Source organism: Pleurodeles waltl, chromosome 7 (assembly GCF_031143425.1).
Source record: "Pleurodeles waltl isolate 20211129_DDA chromosome 7, aPleWal1.hap1.20221129, whole genome shotgun sequence".
NCBI lineage: Eukaryota > Metazoa > Chordata > Amphibia > Caudata > Salamandridae > Pleurodeles > Pleurodeles waltl.
In genome coordinates this window covers 66,189,357-66,213,339 of record NC_090446.1, presented here as the reverse complement: position 1 = coordinate 66,213,339, position 23,983 = coordinate 66,189,357, and the positions used below count along the sequence as shown (strand labels likewise).

Genomic DNA, 23,983 nt, shown 5'->3' with positions numbered 1-23,983 from the left:
GAGAGAAGCAACATCTCTGACTATCACTTCTGGAGTCAGGGTTGGATAAACCCTGGTCTCCCTAACTAAGACTGGAGGGGGGAAATTCTCCTCCAAATCACTAGCTTCCCCCTCTGTGAGGACATCATCAGAGGGGTTGTTTCTAGCAAACTCTGCCAAAAGCTCCTGGAGCTGTACTTTGGTAGGGTTTGAACCAGTTTTTATATTTTTGATTTTGCAGAGAGTCCTTAACTCTGACATCCTAAGATGCAGGTAAGGGGTGAGGTTGAGCTCCACCACCATCTCTTCTACAGCAGACATTATTTCACTAAAAGTTGGAATACTTTTAAAGAATCTAAAACTATCTCTAGAACTTAATCCAAACTTTTACAAAACTTTTTAAACTCTAAAAGAAATGCTAACAGGGACTAACACAGGGCCCTAGCAGGAGTTTTAAAATCAGTTTCTAATGAGATTTTTTGGAATTTAGTCATGTGATCAGGTATTGGCTGAGTAGTCCAGCAAACGGAAAGTCTTGTACCCCACCGCTGATCCACCAATGTAGGAAGTTGGCACTGTATATACTATTTCAAAGTAAGAAATAGTGTGCACAGAGTGCAAGGGTTCCCCTTAGAGGTGAGATAGTGGCAAAAAGAGATAATTCTAATGCTCTATTTTGTGGAAGTGTGGTCGAGCAGTAGGCTTATCAGAGGGTAGTGTTAAGCATTTGTTGTACACACACAGGCAATACATGAGGAACACACACACAAAGACAATTCCAGGCCAATAGGTTTTTATATAGAAAAATATATTTTCTTAGTTTATTTTAAGAACCACAGGTTCAAGATTTACAAACAATACTTTAAATGAAAGGTATTTCACTCAGGTATCTTAGGAACCTTGAATCATCAAAACAGCATGTACACTTTTGGCAAAAATGGCAATAAGCTACTTTAAAATTGAACACTTAAAATCAACAGTTCCTGGGGGAGGTAAGTATTTGTTAGGTTCACAGGTAAGTAAAGCACTTACAGGGTTCAAAGTTAGGTCCAAGGTAGCCCACCGTTGGGGGTTCAAGGCAACCCCAAAGTTACCACACCAGCAGCTCAGGGCCGGTCAGGTGCCGAGGTCAAAGTGGTCCTGCACTGGGGTTCAGTTCCTTCAGGTCCTGGGGGCTGCGGGTGTAGTGTGTTTTCCAGGCGTCGGGTTCCTTGAAGCAGGCAGTCGCAGTCAGGGGGAGCCTCTGGATTCCCTCTGCAGGCGTCGCTGTGAGGGCTCAGGAGGCGGGCAACTCTGGCTACTGAAGGGCTCGCAGTCGCCGGGGAGTCCTCCCTGTAGAGTTACTTTTCCACAGGTCGAGCCGGGGGGCGTCAGGTGCAGAGTGGAAAGTCTCACGCTTCCGGCGGGAAACGTGTGGTCTTTAAAAGTTGCTTCTTTGTTGCAAAGTTGCAGTTTCTGTGGAACATGGCCGCTGTCCTCTGGAGTTTCTTGGTCCTTTTAGATGTAGGGTAGTCCTCTAAGGCTTCAGAGGTCGCTGTAAGAAATCCTGACAGGATAAATGTGACCAGCAGCACTGTGGTACTGCCTTTGCATTCACCTGCACTCTCTCCCACATATCCACTTTGCACTGCCGAGAAGGGCCACGAGTATCAGCCGGTGCATGCACAAACTCACTCATACGCACTTACTCCCGGCACCCTATTGCGGTGCCCTGATAACCAGATAGTGAATGCCACTGTGTTTGCAAGGACCCTGGGTCTCGAAACCACCCCTCACCCACCAACTAGCTTCAGCTATCACATGCCTCCACGAACCAAATATTGCATCAACCTTTCCCTAGTTACTGAGCTGCTCGCGGCTAAGTCACCAGTGCCAGGATTCTGGGGTCAAAGTGGGGGACATGAAAGACAACAGCCGTTAAACAATTAAGATGGAGACGACCAGGCTCCGCACAGGTTTACTCAGGGGTCTTCAAAACACAGGTGGAGGGTCACCGGGCCGCTGTTAGATTCTGAGGTGGCCAGCCAGACAGTTCGACGTTAACAAAAAGTTACCAATTTCAGCACCTCCAGAACGGAGAGATGCCACCGGGGTTTGTTTACATGATTCACCCTCAACACTTCCAGTTGCACACAACAAGTAACTAAGGCCACCCCTCCTGTCCTAGGAGATGCTGTGTCAGGGGCACGAAGACTCAAGTAAACCCAGATGGTTACAATTCTACGTGAAAAGTGCTCAGTGCTGTACCTCCACATAAAAGGAGGCACAACATCAGGGGTCCCCTGATCTGCATCGCCCTGCCAGTATGATCATTCACCAGCCAATTCCAAATATGGTACCGCCTTGGATAGAGGCACCTTTCTGGTGAGTGATGACTTGAACCGCACCAGATCCTCCCGGACTCTCCTACAAAGGATGTAAATCCTGCAACCCTCAGGGAGGCACAATGTCTAGCACACTTGAGTCACACTAGACCCTTCGATCACACTCAGAACTTGGTTTCCATACCTCTTTGGAATGAGGCACACTGTCTAGTACACAATGACTTGTAATCACACCAGACACCTCTGTCACAGACATTGATGAAAGTTCAGTTGTGCCATACAAGGCCAAATTCAGCACTACTCAGGTTGCACTCCCGCCTCAGAGGGACTCTACCAATGAACAGGGCACCACACACAATGACCATGCAGCCGAGATTCACACACGAGAAACATAACACAATCGACAATAGCAGGCACTGCAGGGTCCTGCACCGGGTGATCCTGATCACACCAACAGGACATTTCGGTGTGCAATGGTCCCCACGACGAAGGGCTACTCAGCGAAATGCGGGAAGTCCTTGGTAAGCTCTACACAAGTTCATCATCCTGAGTCCAACAATACTAAACATCATGAGGCTGCTCCCCTGTAATCCACTAGTGCAGCCAAGCTTAATAAGCCTCATTCTCCCATGTTACCTTATGGGTAGAGAAGCACTCATAGGTACTGCGAACACACATGGGTGTTCAGCACACCCTGGGCACATATGCTGTGGCACACACCCATGCCCGCTGAGGCATGTGGGACACGTTTGTTAAAGCTCCCTCAAAGGTGCTTCTGTGCCAATACAGGCCTGTTCTATCAGACTCAGTTCCTATCCTAGTTAACCCGTGCATAAATGTTCACACTTTGGAAAGTAATGCCAGCTACAGTACCTATACAGTATGCACAGACGGGCTAGTGTTACTTCCATGATGGCAGTGGTACTTTCACACTGTGCTTCTAGTGGGGAAGTGCACAGAGCTGATAGGCCCTTTGCAAGAACCAGCAAAAACATTCTTCAGATAAGCAAAAAATTTGGGGAAACTCTACCCCCGCATGTCAGGTCTAACTCCCACGATGTGCTGTGCTCGGTGCAAACAACAAAGTCTTCTTAGTGTCTCATTAACAGCTTGTGCTGCTCTCAATGAGGCAAATAACAATGAGGTTTTGCAGTCTGGGTTGCTGAGCACATCTATGTTCTTCACTGCAAACAAGCAGTGGTAGTACCTTACCCTCAAGAGAACAACAGTACAAATAACCATGAAGAAAATTAGATACTTACCTGTAACTTCAGTTATCCAGTATTGATATCTTTCATAGATACACATGCTTGAATCATTTCCTGTCGATGAAATGGGAGTCCCACTGTACCATTAAATTGCAGTGTAGGGTGTCTACAAAGCAAACAATGTTAAGGACTATCACTTCAATGTTTATTCACATAATTAAAAAGGCCCCAAAGTCCAGCAATCAGGCGACAGCTCCCTTCATCCCAGAGGCTCCATTCCCTCAGATTTTTCAGCACAAGTGGGTCATCCAAACCTAGGGAGCTAAGGGGAGCCTCTATGGGCAGGAGGATGGTTTGCATGTGAATTTATTGAATCAACGAAAGATACCAATACTGAATCACTGAACTTACAGGTAAGAAACTCATTTTCTTCTCCAGTATTCGATCTTTCATGGATTCACATGCTTGAATCAGAGAAGCAAGCGGTTACTGTACAAAGAAATGTATATATATACGTATATATGCATATATATAAAATATGCGGATGGTGGGCGATTTCATACAAAGCTATAGTTATACAAGAAACGTATGATTATAGACAAGAACACATGAAATCAATGGAGGCTCACCTTAGTGAAATAGAGGCGAAGGACTGCTTGACCAACAGCTGCATCGCCGCGCTGAGCTGGTTCCAAACAATAGTGCTGCGTAAAGGAATAAACGCTCTTCGCTCTTACAGGTCGGAGCTTGACATATCTTTTCCAATGGCACTCCTGCAAACAAAGCAGTTGATGTGGACACAGCTCTGGTTGAGTGTGCCTTGGCTTTATTTGACAAAGGTTATCCCCCCTTTGAGTGGCAGAAATGGATTGCGGCTGAAATCTATTTAGCTATGGTTGCCTTAGTGACTGTGCTACTTTTGTGAATGTGAACACAAGAGACCAGCATCTGAGTTGTTCTTCTGATATGTTTTGTGCGATGCTCTGGTTGAGTGTGCCTTGACTTTATTTGACAAAGGTTGTCCCCCCTTTGAGTGGCAGAACTGGATTGCGGATGAAATCCATTTAGCAATGGTTGCCTTAGTGACTGCAGTACTTTTGTGAATGTGACCACAAGAGACCAGCATCTGAGTTGTTCTTCTGATATGTTTTGTGCGATGTAATAAAACTCAAGGTACTTTTTGAGATCCAGCATTTGCAAAGATCTTCCTGCCAGTGATGTTGGATTCAGGAAGAAAGTTCTCAATACTACAGGCTCTACAAGATCAATCAATCAGGTATTTGTAAAGCACCGCTTGTCACCCACAAGGGTATCCAGGCACTTGATGTATGTCTCATTCGAAGAGCCAGGTATTCAGCTTCTTCCTGAATTTGGTCAGCGAGGGGGAAGTACAGAGGTGGAGGGTGTTCCAGACTTCTAGGTGTGCGGAGTGGAGATTCCTGCTGGGCAGTGAAAGTGCAGGCCCTGGTTCAGGCAGGCAAGTCTGAGGTCATGGAGGGCTTTGCAGGCGTGGGTCAGGAGTGTGAAGTGGCATTTCTTCTGGACCGGGAGCCAGTGGAGGTCTTTCAGGTGGTGGGTGATGTGGGTTCTCTTGAGCAGGTTGAGGATCAGTCAGGCGGCTGCATTCTGGATCGATTGGAGCCTTTGCATGAGTTTGGTGGTGGTGCCTGCATAGAGTGCATTGCCATAGTCGAGTTGGCTGGTTATGAGGGCATACGTTACTGTCTTTCTTGTGTTGATAGGAAGCCACTTGAAGCACTCCCCAACTCTTGTTACCTTGGAATGAGGTCTCTAGATCAGACTTCATGGGGATATGAAGGCTGGGTCTGTATGCGACTAAGCCAATCCTACAACACGTCGCAACTGTCAGCCCAACCCTCCCGGCTCACAAGCAGTACCTCACCAAAACAGTAAAAGGTGATTTCTGACAGCCTTTATGCATGGACTCTAGAGTGCGACATCTCAGGGGAGTTGTGGTTAAACAGAGAATACCCTTTTCTCACATGAACAACAAGACTCAGTCACACACAGGCAATAAAGGAGATGCAGTGAAGTTTTCAATAGGTTTTATTAACAAGATTGCAATCTACTGTAAAATGCAGGAGCTGCAATGATTAGGATAATAAACAACCCCCACAACCTTCTTACCTTGGAATGAGATCTCTAGATCAGACACCATGGGGACACGAAGGCTGGGTCTGCATCGCAGTGGCGTGGAGCATGGATGACATAGATGGTTTATGGTAGGAAGCCCACTGATAACCTTGTCTGCATGAGATGTATTTATACAGATCTTGCAGGACCCCTGACACAGGTTTGTTCCCAAACAATAGATAAGAAGGCATGCTTGCGGCAGCAATTACATAAACAATCCCCTCCAAAATTATGTTCTTGTCTTACGTAAATTTGAAAGGGACATGATGTGAATACCTACGCATATAACTTGTCTTTGACGCTGATAGTGAGGCCTTCACAGAGTGGCACTGATAACATGAAATCAAAACAACTTCCTAACTATAAACATAGCAGCCATCTTGGAAGAAATAATTAAATAAATGTGCTAAAACAGAGCAGGGTAAGTAGGCTAAAAGTCACTAGGTGACAGGGGCACAGGTCTGCAAGCCACAAGGCTAAGCGAACTCCCGATTCCCAATAAAACTAAATAGGATCCACTACAATACTCTTATGCACATTTCTCCATTAGCCGTTACATTATTTTAAAAACGAAAGCTGGTAGTAAAGGGCCTATAGTCATATAAATCATAGAGTTACTTTGGGGCTTATTCACATTCTTTGTAGAATATTTAGTAGTACTAAAATAGTACTCTAATGCACTACAAAATACTATTCACAAACCTACAAGCAGCGGTTCCACACTTGCCTTGGCTATCTTTTTCTTTGTAGAGGTCTTTACCCACCTGCAGAGTCTCTGCACACTTAAATATAGATTTCTGCAAAGAATGTGGGAAAGATACGGAGGAGCTGCTTGAAAATGGGTAATACCTACAAAAGGGAGGGGTTACAGGATGAGTAAGGAAGGGTTAAGAGAGAGCGCTAGGGAAAGGTTTAGTGAGGGTTGTTCATCCGCCCACAAAATAGGCAATTTCTATTCACAAACTTCACTTATAAACTTACCACAGCCAAAAAAGGGCCCAAAACAGTCTTAAATGGACTCCTACTGAGATCTGGAGTAAGTCCGGCACCATACACGGCCAACCACTAGTTTTGCAACACCTTCCCATAAAAAATAAGGGAGGGAGAAACTTAAAATAAAACCCAAAGGGAATAATGTTAAATGTAATTAAATTATTTTAAAATAGTAAACATAATAGATTTAATTTAATGATACCAACATCAAAATATAAAACATTTTTTTTACTATAACATATTCCAATAACCTTTTCGGAATTTAAAAAGAACTGTAACATATATTTTTATTAAAATATAATGAAATTACATTTGATGAATTCTATGCCTCACTTTTAATAATTACTAATACATTAAAAAAAGTAATAATTTATACTTTAGCTGGGTTTTTTTTTAATTTAAACTTCTGAAAAATAATTTTAATGTAATTTAATTGATAGCATTTTGTTTGTACTGTCGGGATGTCTAGTCAGTGGTGGAATGCCAGGGGGTATCTAGCATGCTTCATAAGTGATTTTGATTTGGACTACAAAATGTTGTCTGAACCCCTTACCATGTTAAGTTAGGTGGCCTAAGCAGACTACGAGATACGATGTACCAAACTATATAATGATCCATTGCCTCTAAATCTGCTTTTTTAGAAAATTAATTTAGCATCAGGCGTAACCCATAATGAATTGTTATGATTGAAAGTTCCCAGAGCTGTGTCCCTATGACAACTTGCTCAGTTCATCATTCTGAAATCTCTGGTATGATTTCTTATGCAGAAGCCCCATGTCACAAGTATCCTAACAAGAATGCTACAATAGTTTTTTGAGTTGTAAACTGCTCAAGGCACTTCCCCAGTCACTGAAAAAGAGGGCTGGTGTCTAATTATCTAAGTTTGGAGAAAAAGGGAATTAAAGACGAGCCTTGTAGGGGATTGTCAAAGAAACTAGTGGATGTGCCTACAAAGGACCTACACAGTTCTTCCACTTCGTGCACTTCGAAAGCTGTATAAACCTGTTCTGGCTATGTGAAGAAGGCACGTAACAGAGATTCCTGCTCTCAACAAAAACATTTCATGAGACATGGAATAAAAGGCACTTATGGGCGCAAGTAGCCCCACAACATGTGTCGGCTGAGTAGTGCACACACACAAAAACAATGTCAAATGAACTAAGAAACATATTTTTCCTTCTGTCAAAACTTTATTCATAAAAGGACGGCTTGCTCAAATAGCTGATGGAAGCAGCCAAACTGTTGGTTTAATTCAAACAGATTTTTGCAAACCACATCTTTTACTCCTTCTTCGACTCTTCGAGTATATCTTGCCAGTTCTTCTCCACCTCCTCTTTGCACTTCATGAAGGCGCTTTCCAGTTTCCTCATGGATTCGGTAAGTGCCGGGTTAGTGCGCATCACCACCATGTCGTAAGCCATACATGTTGCTTGCACTGTCAGCATAACAAATGAGGAATGTGTGAGAAAATGACACATAGGACACCCATCAGATACAGAGAAGACGTTGAAAGCACAAAAACATTTACATTGTTAGTGCTCATATGATGTTCGACTTGACCTGTGTCCGTAATTTTGAATGAAAAGCACTTGGGAATCAGGATGAAAGAAGAGGCACAGTTACACAATGTTGAACTTAAATTAGTGTGTTTCAAAACTCGTCTTAGTTTCAAGCCATGTTTTACTGCTGAATGAAAATGTGAACAATGGTCTTCCAAGTGTTGTAGCTCTTGCATCTTCAGACTGACATTTTTGCTTCTTTGGATGACACTGAGAAATTGCGTTACTCCCTCGCTGGCCAAGCCACGATGCAGTCGATCTCTGACATCCCTACACCTCTGGGCTGATCTGCCGCTCACGGCCCCTGAAGAGTGGACCTTGGGCTAGCCTTCTCTTCTTCGTTGCAGAGACACAGCAAGATAGGGATGGGTCCACTGATATTTCATAATGACCTGAATAGACCAAAGATACACGCCCACTCTTGCAGATGCCCAGGACTTTGATCAAGAGGAGCCCCAACTGCAAAGTCACACTTAATGAACATGGAGAAAAGTCTCACAAAAAAGAGAAACCATCCAAGCACAGCCACCGTTAGCTGACTAGCCTAATGTTCATATAAAAGGACTTTGGCTTGACTACGCACTGAGGGAAAATAGGATACAGCTGGTTTCCAGTCTACCTGTCTCACTCCTGTGAGCTTGATAAAGGCCTATCGGGCTCCTTCAGGCAAAAAAACACAAGATGCTAGAAGAATGGTTTGAAAGAAAGGTATAAAAAATTTCAAGCATCGTACGGTGAGAGAACAACTGGAAACACTTTTTCTTCACCACTACCAAAGCACAGGCAGGGATGGTAAGGGCTTGTTTTATCTTCTACTCTCAAGAAACTTCTTTAAGATTAGAGTCTTCACAAGCACTAAATGTAATAAAGAATATAAACTCCATTTACTTTCTCAGCCAGCACAAAACCTGTATAACCATTTCAGTCTATGACAGTGACTAAATAATTGTACAGTCCTTTAAAGCTAACCTTAAACTCTTCCATTTCCAAATGCTGCTGAATATTCAGAAAAGTATCAGAATAAGAAAAAAAACCATCCTCCAGCTTATTCACAGTTCTCACATACCATTCCACTTAACGACTCTCCATGCTGTACTGGATGTGACTGTCCAAAATGCAGCAGCACAATTCCACACGTCTGCTCTCCATTAACTCCAGTCAAGAACAAAGATGACTAAACTCACAAACTAATACATTTACAGCATGGACACCTTCAAGATGCCTCTAATCCTCAAGAAACACCCAAATACATCAAACCAACTTTCAACTCCCCCCCCCCCCAACATCCCCTGAGGGGCCCTACCTAAACAGCAAAACGGGCACCCCAAATATCAAATCTATTAAATCTAAAATTGACAATCTCCACAAATCCATTATCCCAATGTTCCTGAAGCTAGAACAATTCACTCTTCAGCTGAGACAGGAGCAGAACAGCCATCCTTTTCAGACCACACTCAGAACCATCCCTTTGCAGAAATAGGAATCCTGCACTCTCTGCTAGCAAAAACACACCTGGAGGACCTACTCAACGAGTCTGGCAAGACTCTCAAAATCCGCAAGAAAGTTTCTATAACATGCCCCAATGGTAAAAACCAGAGAAGAACAATTTGGGGATACTCACTCAAGAGGCTTAAACTGAAATAAGCTATGAAAATTAAAAAAAGAGACATAAACGGAAATAACCTATGAAAAAGAAAAACTGTCAGAAGCTCTAAGCAACACATACACAACTGTTCCTTAAAATGCATTCTCCATTACTGGATATCTGTAAGCGCAATACTTAGAAAGCAGACCTAATTGCCTTAACAAAATAATTCTACCAAAAACAAGGTTTTCAGAATCACTTTAACCAACCCTGGTCCCCCAAGGAAGTGATGATATTCACCTAAGGATAACAGGAAGAAACGAGGTGACCATGCAGTCTTCTACAAGAGTTCAATTTCACCCAGAAGTTAAACATTAGATCTGTTTACTACCGTTGAATAGTTACAGACTGAACCAGGGCCAGCAGAACAGAAACCTCTTTGGTTCCACATTATGTGGCACCCACAGAAAACAACTTACCTTTCCGAACAACTAACTGAACTTACAGATAGTACGATCAAGCATGACAACAATATCCTTCTATGAGACTTGAACTTACAATGAGAAAACAAAAAAGTCCCATCAGTGTTTCTTTTAACATCAATCTTTGTCAATAATAACGCCTAACCACTGCCACAGGGACACGTTAAAACTTCTCCTAGCTAAAGGGAGAATGCCACAGATATACAAATAAAACCAGTCAACTAGCTGAATCACACCCTTATATTTTCATGTTAAATGGGCTGAACTCCTCAAGAGAACCCGTCAGGCTTAAGCAGTGGTCTAGAAATAGAACTGTGCACAAGGACACGCTGATCTAGCTCCCAGAAAGTTTTCAATCTCGGGAGGACAACATCAACTGAGAAGGGCAGAGATCCTGCAACTCGGAATCCCAGCCAGGAAAAACTCCATATCACCCAAGCAACTGTTCTTCAGAAGAGCACACAGACTATGGAATTCCATCCTCCCAGGACAAACAGGTAATTCAATCGTAGAAGCTTTTCAAAAAGGAACTGAGAACACTACTATTCAAACAGCACTACCAACTAGGACGACAAGAGACACTGCTAATCCTTTTACTGAGCATCTGACTAGACATTAGTAACAAAAATGAGACTAACTAGTGACATAATACTTAAATAGTACCTTCAATCTGGATTACTTAGAGTCTCTTTTCTGTACAAGATTCATACATTCTTAGATACCATCATCACCCTATAGGAAATGTATCTCTTTACCATATTGTTATATTCTTCTCCAAATGTATGCTGATGTATTTATTCTTGTTTAACATAACAATAAAGTATAGTCCTAACCCATCAACTTACCTTTGTACCCTGCAGTGTCCACTGTGAATAAAACCCACTGTTGATGTAAAGTGCTCTGAAAGCTTAGAAACATTATCAGTAAATAAATAAAGTGAACAAGGGTCTTTCAAGTTTTAAGCACTCTCGTTTCGTCAGACTAAACTTTCTGCATAGCGTTGAAAAACATAATAACACCCTGTTGGACATGGCCCTCTATGCAGGAATACCTCCAAACATTTTGCCTTCACCCTTCCAATTTTTACTGAATTCATTTTTGTTGGCCTAAGGACGCTGAGCATTTCTGGCTGCTGCCCAGTGCCAAAATGCTGTGCTCTCTCCCCAGAACATGGTAGAATTGGCTTAAACACAACTGGCACATTTAATTTTCTAGTGAGTCCCTAGTAAAGTGGTACACCTCATACCAAGGGCCTGTAAATTAAATGCTACTAGTGGGCCTGCAGCACTGATCATGCCACCCACTTAAGTAGACCTATAAAACATATCCCGAGCCCAACATCCCTGGCAAATGAAATGTTCTGCCAGGCCCAAACATTCCTATTTAATACAAATTAGTAATCCCTAACATATTTCCTGAACAGCGGAGAGTGTAAGGTGCACTGTATTTTAAAAGTTGGACATGTTCTTTTAAGTTTTACACTTCCTGTTAGTGAAAAACTAAATTTGTTATTCACTACTGCAAGGCCTACCTCTCCCACAGGACAATATTAGGTTTCATTATTACATTTAATAAGTAGTAACTTTAAATTGGGAGCAGGTCGCCCGTCTGAGTTTAGTGTTTAAAGAATTGTAATTAAAAGCCCTTATCAAACTCTACATTGGTACTGCTGCACAATGTATGGCCAACGCAGTATTTGGCATCACAACCCGCAGCCTCCTCAGAACCGCTTTAGCGCGACACATCCTCAGCACGGAGGTTTCTATTGAAAGCCGTTTGTTTACATCATCCCCGAAGATGATGTAGCACTATGCATCACAAACCCACCAGTTTCTCCTGAACCAGCTGGTGCGCAATGCTTCTTCAATGCAGGGCTTCGCATTGCAAGCCCCTCATCGATTGCACCCTAGAGGACAACACAAGACCTTGTCTCATGCTTACTGCAACTATCACTCCTCGATGCATCTCATCTCCAGAACCTCCCATCATCTTGCTTGCGCAACACATCCTCGACGCTGGTCTGCATCGTTCCTCAACCAGGATTTAAGGTACTGTGTGTTCAGTGACTTAATCCGGTGTGACCAAATAATCACAGTTGGCACTTTGTGCTTTTTTGCGCTATATACACTTAAAACTTTAAAACTGCATATCACAGATTCTACTGATTAGAGTTTTGGCCTTAAATTATTTATTAAATTTTACTCTCTGTTTCTAAATTGGTTTAGGATTTTTCTTGTGTTATGTTTCACTTTATTAATGTTTGAGGTGCTGCATAAATACTTAACATGTGGCCTGTAAATTAAGCCCGACGACTTTAGCTCCAAGCCACCAGGGGGTTAAAGATAGGTTAATTTATGACTTCACCCTGACAAGGATTATGGTTGTGCTTGAGTACGGTTTCCCACCTTACAAACAGTAACCCAATTTCTTAGACACTCTTTTGGTTAAAGTCAACTAACTACTAAATCATATATGTACCAACTATATTTAGCTGGATTAGTCTGTCCCTGGTTGAGGAATGAATTATTGCAATCAGGAGTTTCTAGATATGTGCCTGAAGAGTTTACAGGGCCTTGCTAAGCAGAAGAAACACATCCATCTTGCTGGAAACATCAGGTGTAAGTCCATCTAAACAAGTTCCTACTTACTCAGTAGTGTGCATTTCTAGTTGCCTAAATCTCTTCCTTCATATGTTGTTTCAGTCTAAACGATCACTTATCTCAGCAACCACATATTTAGGAACCCATGTACACAGAATAGGAGAAATGTGCCTTAAGCGGTGCCCAGATTAACACACCAAACTTACAGGCAGAAAGAACTCAAGAAGGCCTATCAAGATGAACAGAAATTTGAAAGGCAGAGGGGCAAATGGAGGCAATGAGAGAGATGGAATAAAATCAGCAGTGGAGAAACGCATGGACACAGAATGGACGAAAAAGAGAGAGGGAAGTACAAACAGAGAGATGGAGATAGATGGAGTAAAATTTATGGTTGAGGAAAGTATTCACAAGAAAAAGATCACAAGACAGAGGGACCAAGGGAGAGCTGGAGACAAATGGAATTGAAAAGAATTCTCTGCACTTTCTTCCCAGTGTGTTTATTGCTCGGGACTTTCACTTCCGAGTCTCTCTTCTTCCGGGAGGGACTATCAGAAAAGTATGAGCATGCCCACAGATCATTAGGTGTCTGATATTAATTCTCAGCATTCTTTGAGAAATACCTGAAAAGTGGTAAATCTGGTGTGATCGTGAAAATTACTATGAAAAGGATGACACATTGTAGCACATGGATAAGTTACTTACCTGTAAATCCTAGTTCTCTTCCAGGGGTATCCTTATCAAAGTCATAAACATTGAATATTCCCGCCCTTGTGCAGGGACCCCGGAGCATATATAAAATACACACATATTATACATGTGTAAAACAGCAATGCAGGCTATAATGTTAAAAACAGGCTAAAATGCTTTATTTCTATGAAGTTTTTTTTTTTTGTTGTTTTTTTTATATTATAAAATTACAATATACAATAGAGAATAAATATCTACCCAAGCCCCCAAAACTGGGCTTAGGGAAGTATGCAGCAGTAAACTCTAGAGAAAAAGAGAAAAAACTGCATTGAAAAACAATGGAGCATTCTTAGCCAATAGGCTGCATGCAGGTTAACACAGGAGAACCATAAAAACGTTGGCACCGTGCCTTTAAGACCCTGAGCACCTCCAGTATCCCACCATGCCTCAGGGGTGAAGGAAAGGTGACAGTTGGTTCACAGTTAGGTCAGTTCTTTTTTACGGTGACAATCTGTGTAACTGATTAAAGATACAGGGGGTCATTCTAACCCTGGCGGTCCAAGACCGCCAGGGCTAAAATGACGGGGGCACCGCCAACAGGCTGGCGGTGCCCCGCTGGGCATTCTGACCGCGGCGGTTCGGCCGTGGTCAGAAGTGGAAAACCGGCGGTCTCCCGCCGGTTTTCCGCTGCCCAAATGAATCCTCCAAGGCGGCGCAGCAAGCTGCGCCGCCATGGAGGATTCTGACACCCCATACCGCCATCCTGTTCCTGGCGGTTCTCCCGCCAGGAACAGGATGGCGGTATGGGGTGTCGCGGGGCCCCCGTAAGAGGGCCCCAAAAAGAATTTCAGACACTGAAATTTGCGACGGGTGCAACTGCACCCGTCGCACCTTCCCACTCCGCCGGCTCAATTCTGAGCCGGCGTCCTCGTGGGAAGGGTGTTTTGCACTGGGCTGGTGGGCGGCCTTTTGGCGGTCGCCCGCCAGCCCAGTGCAAAACCCAAAATACCCTCAGCGGTCTTTCGACCGCGGAGCGGTATTTTGGAGGGGGAAGTCTGGCGGGCGGCCTCCGCCGCCCGCCAGACTTAGAATCACCCCCACAGTCTGTCCTGCACTTCTAGGAGACGTGCGTCCGGGGAGGAGGGTGGGTTGTTTATGACTTTGATGAGGATACCCCTGGAAGAGAACTAGGATTTACAGGTAAGTAACTTATCCTTCTCTTCCAGGGGATCCTCATCAATAGTCATAAACATTGAATAGATTAGCAAGCCCATGCCTAAACTCTGCGGACTGTCTGATAGAAGTGCAGGAATATATACGTATTATGCAAATAAGTTTCTTAGAGAGGCCTGCCCCACTTGGGCATCCGCTCTTGCATCTGAGTCTAAACAGTAATGTCTAGTAAACGTATGTACACACTTCCATGTAGCAGCCTTACAAATCTCAGATATTGGAACATTGTTAAGGAGGGCAGCAGTAGCCGCTTTTCCCCTTGTGGAATGCGCTTTAGGCCTCGCTAGTAATTGTTTATTAGCCAGCTGGTAAGTATTAACAATACAAGAAACTATCCATCTTGATATCGTTCGTTTAGATGCTGCCTCTCCTGTCCTCAAATGACCATAATTTACAAACAAGCGGTTAGAGTGTCTAATCGATTTTGTCTTATCCAGATAAAATTTCAGCACTCTTTTCAAGGCTAAGGAGTGCAAAGCTTTCTCTGCCGGAGTCTCCGGATTGGGAAAGAAAGTCGGTAAAGATATAGTCTGATTGATATGGAATTCTGACACCACCTTTGGAAGGAAAGATGGGTGGGTTCGCAGAACCACTCTATTGTCATGAAAAACCGTGTACGGTTCTTTGGAAGACAAAGCCTGGATTTCGCTGACCCTCCTCGCTGAAGTAATGGCCACTAAAAAAGCTGTCTTCCACGTAAGGTGTTGTAAAGAGGCCTTATGTAAAGATTCAAAAGGAGGGCCCATAAGTTTTGCCAATACTATGTTCAGTTCCCATGGAGGAGAAGGTCTCCGAATGGGCGGAAAAACTTTCTTCAAACCTTCTAAGAAATCCTTTACTACAGGTTTCGTAAAGAAGGATTCCTGAGAAGGTGACTTGCGATAGGCTGTAATAGCAGACAAATGTACCTTAATAGATGATATCTGCAGACCGGACTTTGCCAGATGAAGCAAATAGGACAGTATGACATCCTCCTGAGCCCGTATGGGATTCTGACCTTGTTGACAGCACCATATGTAGAATCTCTTCCACTTAAAAGCGTAAGAACGCCGCGTGGAAGGCCGTTTGGACTCTTTCAAGATGTTCATGCACTCCTGCGAGAGCCCTAGGTGCCCATACTGCAGGAATTCAGGAGCCATGCTGTCAAGCTCAGAGAGGGTAGGTTGGGATGCAGAACCCTGCCCTCCATCCTGCTCAGAAGATCTGGTCTGCACAGCAGCCTAATGTGAGGTTGTTCCGATAGGTTGAGGAGATCTGTGTACCAGAATTGACGGGGCCATTGTGGCGCTATGAGAATCATTCTGGTTCTGGATCTGTAAAGTTTGTTGATCACTGCCGGTATGAGGGGAATCGGCGGAAAAGCGTAGAGAAATATCCCTGACCAGTCGATCAACAGGGCATTCCCTCGAGATCCCGGACGGTAGAACCTGGATGCAAAGTCTGGGCATTTCTTGTTTACTTCGTCTGCGAAGAGGTCCAGTTGAGGCCAACCCCATTGAGCGAAGATGTATTCAGTGACTTCGCCGTGTAGGACCCAATCGTGAGCGTCCTCTAGGTGTCTGCTCAGAAAATCCGCTTCCACGTTCTGTTGCCCTGGCAGGTGAACCGCTGTAAGTGACATTCCTCTGGCCAGGAGCCAATGCCATATCGCTTGGGACTCTCGAGATAGGGGTGGGGATCTCGTTCCTCCCTGTTTGTTCAAATAATACATTGTGGTTGTATTGTCCGTTTGTATTAGGAGAGCTTTCCCCTGAATTAGTGGTATGAAAGACTTGAGAGCCAGATGGACCGCTCTGAGTTCTAGCAGATTGATGTAGTACTGCTTTTCCTTGTCTGACCACAGGCCCTGAGCTTGAAAGGGACCCAGATGAGCCCCCCATCCCTGAAGAGACGCATCCGTTACCAGAGTGTCGGATGGAACTACCTGGTGAAACGGAGCACCCACTGACAGGTGAGGTCTCTGCATCCACCATCTCAATGACTGAAGTGCTACTGCCGGTAGTCGCACTCTGTCCTCCCAGCGACCTGTCCTTTGGCTCCAGTTGTTCTCCAATGCCTCTTGGAGGGGCCTCATGTGGAGTCTGGCATTTGGGACAATAAAAATGCATGATGCCATGGAGCCCAGCAGCGATGTCACCTGACGTGCCGTAGGTGCGTTGGCTCTCAACAGGTCCTGACACTTCCTGTCTATTGAGGATAGTCGTTCCTCCGAAGTATACACTCTTTGGAGTTCTGTGTTTATGATAGCTCCCAGGTAGTGAAGGTTCTGTGTTGGAATCAAGGTTGACTTTTGGTAATTGACCTGAAGACCTAGAGACTCGCAAACTCCGAGCACAATGTCCCGATGGCTTCTCGCCTGCTCCGGAGAAGAAGCCTTCAGTAACCAGTCGTCTAGGTATGGATATATGAATATCTTTTGTTTTCGAAGATGCGCCGCTACCACTGCCATACATTTCGAGAAGACGCGTGGGGCAGATTTCAGGCCAAATGGCAGAACTCTGAACTGGTAATGCTGTAACGCTACTTGGAAGCGCAGGAATTTTCGATGTTTTGGAGCTATTGGGATGTGAAAATATGCATCCTGCAGGTCGATGGAGCACATCCAGTCTCCCTGATGTAGCTGAGGGAAAATCTGGTGAAGCGCTAGCATCCTGAACTTCTGTTTCCTTATGTATTTGTTCAGCAGCCGTAGGTCCAGAATTGGCCTGAAAACGCCCTCTCGACCCTTCTTCGCCACCAGAAAGTAACGGGAGTAAACCCCCTTTCCTCTGCGCGCAGGTGGAACCTTTTCTATGGCATTCTTTTGTAGGAGGGCGAGAGCCTCTTTGCGCAGCAGGCTGAGATGAGATGGATTGCCTTTGGTTGGTGGCAAGTGTGGTGGAGGCTGTTTGAAAAGAAGAGAGTAGCCATGTTCGACAATATTGAGCACCCATTTGTCTCTTGTGATAGAGTGCCACTCGTGAAGATAAGCTGTAATACTTCCCCCCACCGGAGTGGTGTACAGTGTCGAGGGAAGCGAGATCTCATTGTTTGGTGGGTGCTTTCGGAGTGGACTGCTGAGGTCTACTTGACCCTCGCTCCCTTGTGTTCCTTCGCTGAAAAAGAGGGCGTCCCTGTCGTTGCTGTGACCTTTGGGACCAGTGAGGGGTTTGAACCCTCTGCTGGAAAGGGCGCCTGTCATAAGGCCTGTACCTCCTTCTGAAATCTTTCTTTCTTTCCAGGCCCACTCATGGTATCCACCTCGGTCTTCATGCGGGCCATTTCCTCGTCTGCATGGGCACCAAAAAGAGAGTTCCCGGCGAATGGGAGATTCAGGATGCGTTGTTGTGCTTCCTGCTTTAAGCCAGTGAGCCTCAGCCAGGAGGACCTCCTTGCACAGATTCCATGCGCGTACCCATGTGCAGCTAAATCCGCCCCATCTGCTGCCGCGCTGATAACCTGGTTGGATACCAGGCATCCTTCTTGCAGGATCTCTTGGAAATCTTGTCTGTCCTCTCTGGGCAATTTCTCTGTGAATCTATTGAGAGAGTCCCACAGAGAACAATCATACCTGCCCAGGAGTGCAGAAGCACTGGAGACTTTCATTGCCGAAGCCGCCGTCCCGCATATCTTTCTCCCCAGAGAGTCTAGATGCCTGCTCTCTTTATCCGGGGGGACCGTGGATGATGATGCCACCGAGTGGGTCTTTCGGGCTGCGGCTAATATTACCGAGTCCGGTGGCGGATCCTTCCTTAGGAACAGAGGGTCCTGTTCGGGAGCCTTGTATTTTTTGAGAATCCTAGCCGGGGCAGATTTGAGCGAGGCTGGGGCCAGAAAAGTGTCCATGGTTGGCTGCAACAAACCAGGCACTAGAGGCAGCAGCTTTTTAGATGCTGATCTCTGTTGTAGAGTCTCAAAGATGACTGACGAGGAGGTAGATGGCTCTGGAACTTCTATGTTTAGTTTCTGCGCTCCTCTTAGCAGCACCTCGTTAAAAGTGGTAATGTCATCCACCGGTGAGACCCTAGCAGGTGGTGAATCTGTTAGGGTGGGTGAATAACGCCCGACAGATGATCCTGAAGACGACCAAGAAGGTGATCTTCTTCGTGAACGAGACCTGGATCGTCGTTGAGAACGAGACCTGCTGCGAGACGCTGTAGCAGAGCGCCCAGGCCTCGCGGCCGGTTGACGAGGAGCAGAACGAGCCCGTCCTGCCCTTGCTGTCGGTGATGGCGTTCTTGGCAGGGAGGCAGTAGGCGAGTACATTCGCGAATATTGCGAATCTGGGGAGGCCGCTGGTCTGTTAAGGCTCTCCAGCCATCTTGGAGATAGATTGGTGGGCGAGACATGCCCAGATGATACCGCTCTTGACCGAGAAGAGTCGCTCAGTATGGAGACCACTGGAGATGGCGCAGCCTTGTCTGGCGTGGGGCGATGTTCTACTCCCTGCGGGACAGGTAAAACCTGTGTCGACGTCGATGGCTGTGTCGACGTCGAAGGGCGCCCCACCGGTTTTTCATGCCTCGACGTTGAGTGTCTCGACGTTGAGTGTCTTGACGTCGAACGCCGATCCTTGGACCTCGACCTGCTCGCCGTCGTGTGCCTCGACGTGGAGCCGTGGGAGGCCGACGGCGGATGTCTCTCATGCCGTCGTGGCGATTTCGACATCGTGTCTCTTGACGTCGGGGGGCGCACAGCCTTTGGCGGCGACCGGGCACGCCGGCGATGGCTCGACGTCGATCGACGGGCTGCCGTCGACGGAGACCTGCCCCTGCGATGGTGTTCCCTCAACGCCGTCTCCTTCGACGTCGGGTGTGTCGCCGTCGACGGCGATCTATGCCGGTGAGAGGGTGGTAGCGACGACGTCGATGGGGAACAAACAGGTACTTTCCTACCTGCTGACGTCGACCTAGCCATTCTCTCCTGAGAATGGCCTGCTGGATGTCTGGGAAGTGAAGAGGACGATGTTTTCTGCCTCACCTGAAGCCCATGTAGCCTGATCTTTTCTCTGTCTTTCAGAGTCCTCTTTGACATATTCTTGCAGTGCTTACAAGTGTCAGGGCAGTGACTCTGAGGCAGGCACACTATACACAGAGAGTGTGGGTCTGACTGGGCCTTCTTCTTCCGACAAGCAGGGCATTTGACAAAAAGTGAAGGCATTTTTCTGTCAGGAAAAAACCGCCAAGCTCAGACAAAGATGTTATCTGTCGAATGAAAAAGGAAAAAACACTTTTTCAAAGGATTTTTCTGAGAAAACTCAGAAAAACTGAGAGCTCAATGCTCCAGGATCCTCTCAGAAGAAGCCGGAAAAAAGAACAGACCTAACTGTGAACCAACTGTCACCTTTCCTTCACCCCTGAGGCATGGTGGGATACTGGAGGTGCTCAGGGTCTTAAAGGCACGGTGCCAAAGTTTTTATGGTTCTCCTGTGTTAACCTGCATGCAGCCTATTGGCTAAGAATGCTCCATTGTTTTTCAATGCAGTTTTTTCTCTTTTTCTCTAGAGTTTACTGCTGCTTACTTCCCTAAGCCCAGTTTTGGGGGCTTGGGTAGATATTTATTCTCTATTGTATATTGTAATTTTATAATATAAAAAAATAAAAAAAAAACTTCATAGAAATAAAGCATTTTAGCCTGTTTTTAACATTATAGCCTGCATTGCTGTTTTACACATGTATAATATGTGTGTATTTTATATATGCTCTGGGGTCCCCGCACAAGGGCGGGAATATTCAATGTTTATGACTTTGATGAGGATCCCCTGGAAGAGAATCAGCTAAATACTAGGGGAAAGGTTGAGGTGAGGTTTCCTGATCACAGAGCAATTATCTAGGTATACATTGATGGCTAATACTGAGAGTGTGGCATTGTATTAGATGCTGCAATGGCTAAAGTTCCCTTTCTATATTCTAACGCTGCAGGTTCGTTCTTATTATCAACGCTTGGGTACCAGTGGCTTGACAAGATGTCACATTGCCTGTTGACTCCAAATGAGAAAATGGAGGATTGAAACTTGTAGAGAAAGTCGCAAGAACTTTGCACTTGTTGGAAATGAAAGGATTTGCTACTTTGCTGGGAAATAAAAAACACATTGCAAAACCTTTATTGCTCATCGACTGGGACTCTCAGTACAGGTAGTGAGTTCTTTGATTTTGCCACCATTGTGAAGGATAAGGTGCCAAAGGCGCAACAGGTAACACTATTAGGCAGTACACACTTAACAGGCCCTGCCAAAAAGAACTACACAATTCGTGGAATAGCAACAAAAACACAGGAGCCGGAGGTGTTGGAGTGTGTCTTTTAAAAGCAACATTAATATGAAAAGCTTGCAATATATTGTGAGATGAAGCTGCATAGAAAACGTGTTAACATAGAAAAATAATGCACACGTTTTGAAATGTGCCCACGGGGAGTGGCTACCAATGTATACGAAAACTAATGAAAAGCTTGTTAATTCTGAATTGTTATGCAATAATGTTTTGAATTTGTATTAGCGTATCATAATTAGAGTTATGTATTAAGAAGTTGCTTATTAAAATTAGAAGGACTTAGCTTGGGGGGTTTGAGCCTACCTGCCTGGTCTCGTATTAAACTGCATTTTCTAATGTGCTGTTTTCTTGAAGGACACAAAGCTGTACTTTTCCAGAAGTTATGTGTGTGTGTAGCCGTAGTAAATTCTTTCTCATGAGAACCGATTTGCTCAAGGAGACGTTCTTGCTGAATGCAACAATGTAATTCGTAACAGATGCAAGGTTAACTGTAGTAGGAGAAAACAATGGAGACACTGACTGGAGCGCAAATTGTAACTTTTCCTACCTGACATTCCAACCGATGAAGACGTCAATAACATGGACCAATCCGCGACATGAGAACTGTGGTTTTTGGAAAATTCTGGCAAGATGCATGAAGAATTATTGGACAGAGATAACAATGCACCAATTATTGTCCAATGAGAAGTTAAGGACTAATTAGACAAGTTTTGATTTAACGGCGTGACTCAAGAAGAAACAGAGACTTCTCTCACTCACAGACACATTTTCTCATCCACTCTTGTTCACTTTCCAGAGGGCTTGCCACTATTCCTGTAGTGTTTTGTCCTGATACTCTAAACCATCCTCTACACATTCTTTGCTTGATGCTAACTTCCCCTCCACATGAAGGAAGAGAGTTTATTCCTTAGCTGTGCTATATCGAGACTTTGCCCTGTCCTATCTCTGCTGATGGCGAATCGACTGATGTCCTGAGGACGAAGACTGACACTGTTTGCTGATCTGTTGGATTGGTAAGTATCTGATACAAAATTGTAATTGTCCGTTTGCCTTTTCTTTCTAGGTACCAACTGCTATTTTGATAGTCCTTAGTTTAGATTTTTCTAAACTCGTGTTTGCTAAAATGTTTTGCATGAAGCCCAACATGCTAATGCTGATTTGAGGTTAGTTAAGGCGTTCACAAATATCTTGTGCAAATAGACAAATGACTGAGTTCTTGCTTTGTTGAATCATGTATTACTGAGACTTCGCTAAGCTGCTTCATATTAATGACATGCCTAAATACTGAATGAATATTCTCCATGCATTGACTAACTGTGTTTAAAATTGCTAATTGGAAGAGTTCCTAATGAAGTTTATTGAAATTGAGATTAACAGAGATGACATTAGATTGTAATCAATAGGGAAATAAGGATTAGTTACTTACCTGTAAATCCTAGTTCTCTTCCAGGGGTATCCTCATCAAAGTCATAAACATTGAATATTCCCGCCCTTGTGCGGGGACCCCGGAGCATATATATATAAAATACATACATATTATCATGTGTAAAACAGCAATGCAGGCTATAATCATAAATAGGCTAAAATGCTTTATTTCTATGCAAGTTTTTTTTTTTTTTTTTTTTTTTTTTTATATTATATTATAAAATCACAATAGATCATAAATATCTACCTAAGCCCCAAAAACTGGACTTAGGGAAGTAAACAGCAGTAAATAGCAGAGAAAAATAGAAAAAACCACATTGAAAAACAATGAAGCATTCTTAGCCAATAGGCTGCATGCAGGTTAACACAGGAGAACCATAAAAACTTTGGCACCGTGCCTTTAAGACCCTGAGCACCTCCAGTATCCCACCATGCCTCAGGGGTGAAGGGAAGGTGACAGTTGGTTCACAGTTAGGTCAGTACTTTTTTACGGTGACAATCTGTGTAACTGATCAGAAAGATAATCTGTCCTGCACTTCTAGGAGACTTAAGTCCGGGGAGGAGGGTGGGTTGTTTATGACTTTGATGAGGATACCCCTGGAAGAGAACTAGGATTTACAGGTAAGTAACTAATCCTTCTCTTCCAGGGGATCCTCATCAATAGTCATAAACATTGAATAGATTAGCAAGCCCATCCCTAAACTCTGCGGACTGTCCGAAAGAAGTGCAGGAAAGAATACATATTCATGCAAATAGATTTCTAAGAGAGGCCTGCCCCGCCTGGGCATCCGCTCTTGCATCCGAGTCTAAACAGTAATGCTTAGTAAAGGTATGCACAGACTTCCATGTAGCAGCCTTACAAATCTCGGAAATTGGTACATTGTTAAGGAGGGCAGCAGTAGCCGCTTTTCCCCTTGTGGAATGCGCTTTTGGCCTAGCCAGTAATTGCTTATTAGCCAGTTGGTAAGTGTTAACAATACAAGACACAATCCATCTTGATATAGTTCGTTTAGACGCTGCCTCTCCTGTTCTTAAATGACCATAATTCAGAAACAAATGGTTAGAATGTCTAATCGGTTTTGTTTTGTCCAAATAGAATTTCAGCACTCTTTTTAAGTCTAAAGAATGCAATGCTTTCTCAGCCGGAGTCTCCGGATTGGGAAAGAAAGTCGGTAAAGATATAGTCTGATTGATATGGAATTCTGACACCACCTTCGGAAGGAAAGATGGGTGAGTTCGCAGAACCACTCTATTATCGTGAAAAACCGTGTACGGTTCTCTACAAGACAGAGCCTGAATTTCGCTGACCCTCCTCGCTGAAGTAATGGCCACCAAAAAAGCCGTCTTCCACGTAAGGTGCTGTAAAGAGGCCTTGTGGATAGGTTCAAAGGGAGGGCCCATAAGTTTTGACAGGACTACATTCAGTTCCCATGGAGGAGAAGGTCTCCGAATGGGAGGAAAAACCTTTTTCAAGCCTTCTAAAAAATCCTTGACTACAGGTATCGT

At 44.4% G+C, this 23,983-nt stretch overlaps 1 protein-coding gene across 1 annotated transcript in view; it reads right to left on the bottom strand.

The window, feature by feature from the left end:
* Nucleotides 1–7,938: 7,938 nt before the first annotated feature.
* Nucleotides 7,939–23,983, bottom strand: part of SYCE3 (synaptonemal complex central element protein 3) — a 68,573-nt gene continuing 52,528 nt past the window's right edge. The window contains exon 2 of the mRNA XM_069242944.1: nt 7,939–8,093. Within this exon, the coding sequence (XP_069099045.1) occupies nt 7,939–8,093 (155 nt within the window). The remainder of the gene's footprint in view (nt 8,094–23,983) is intronic.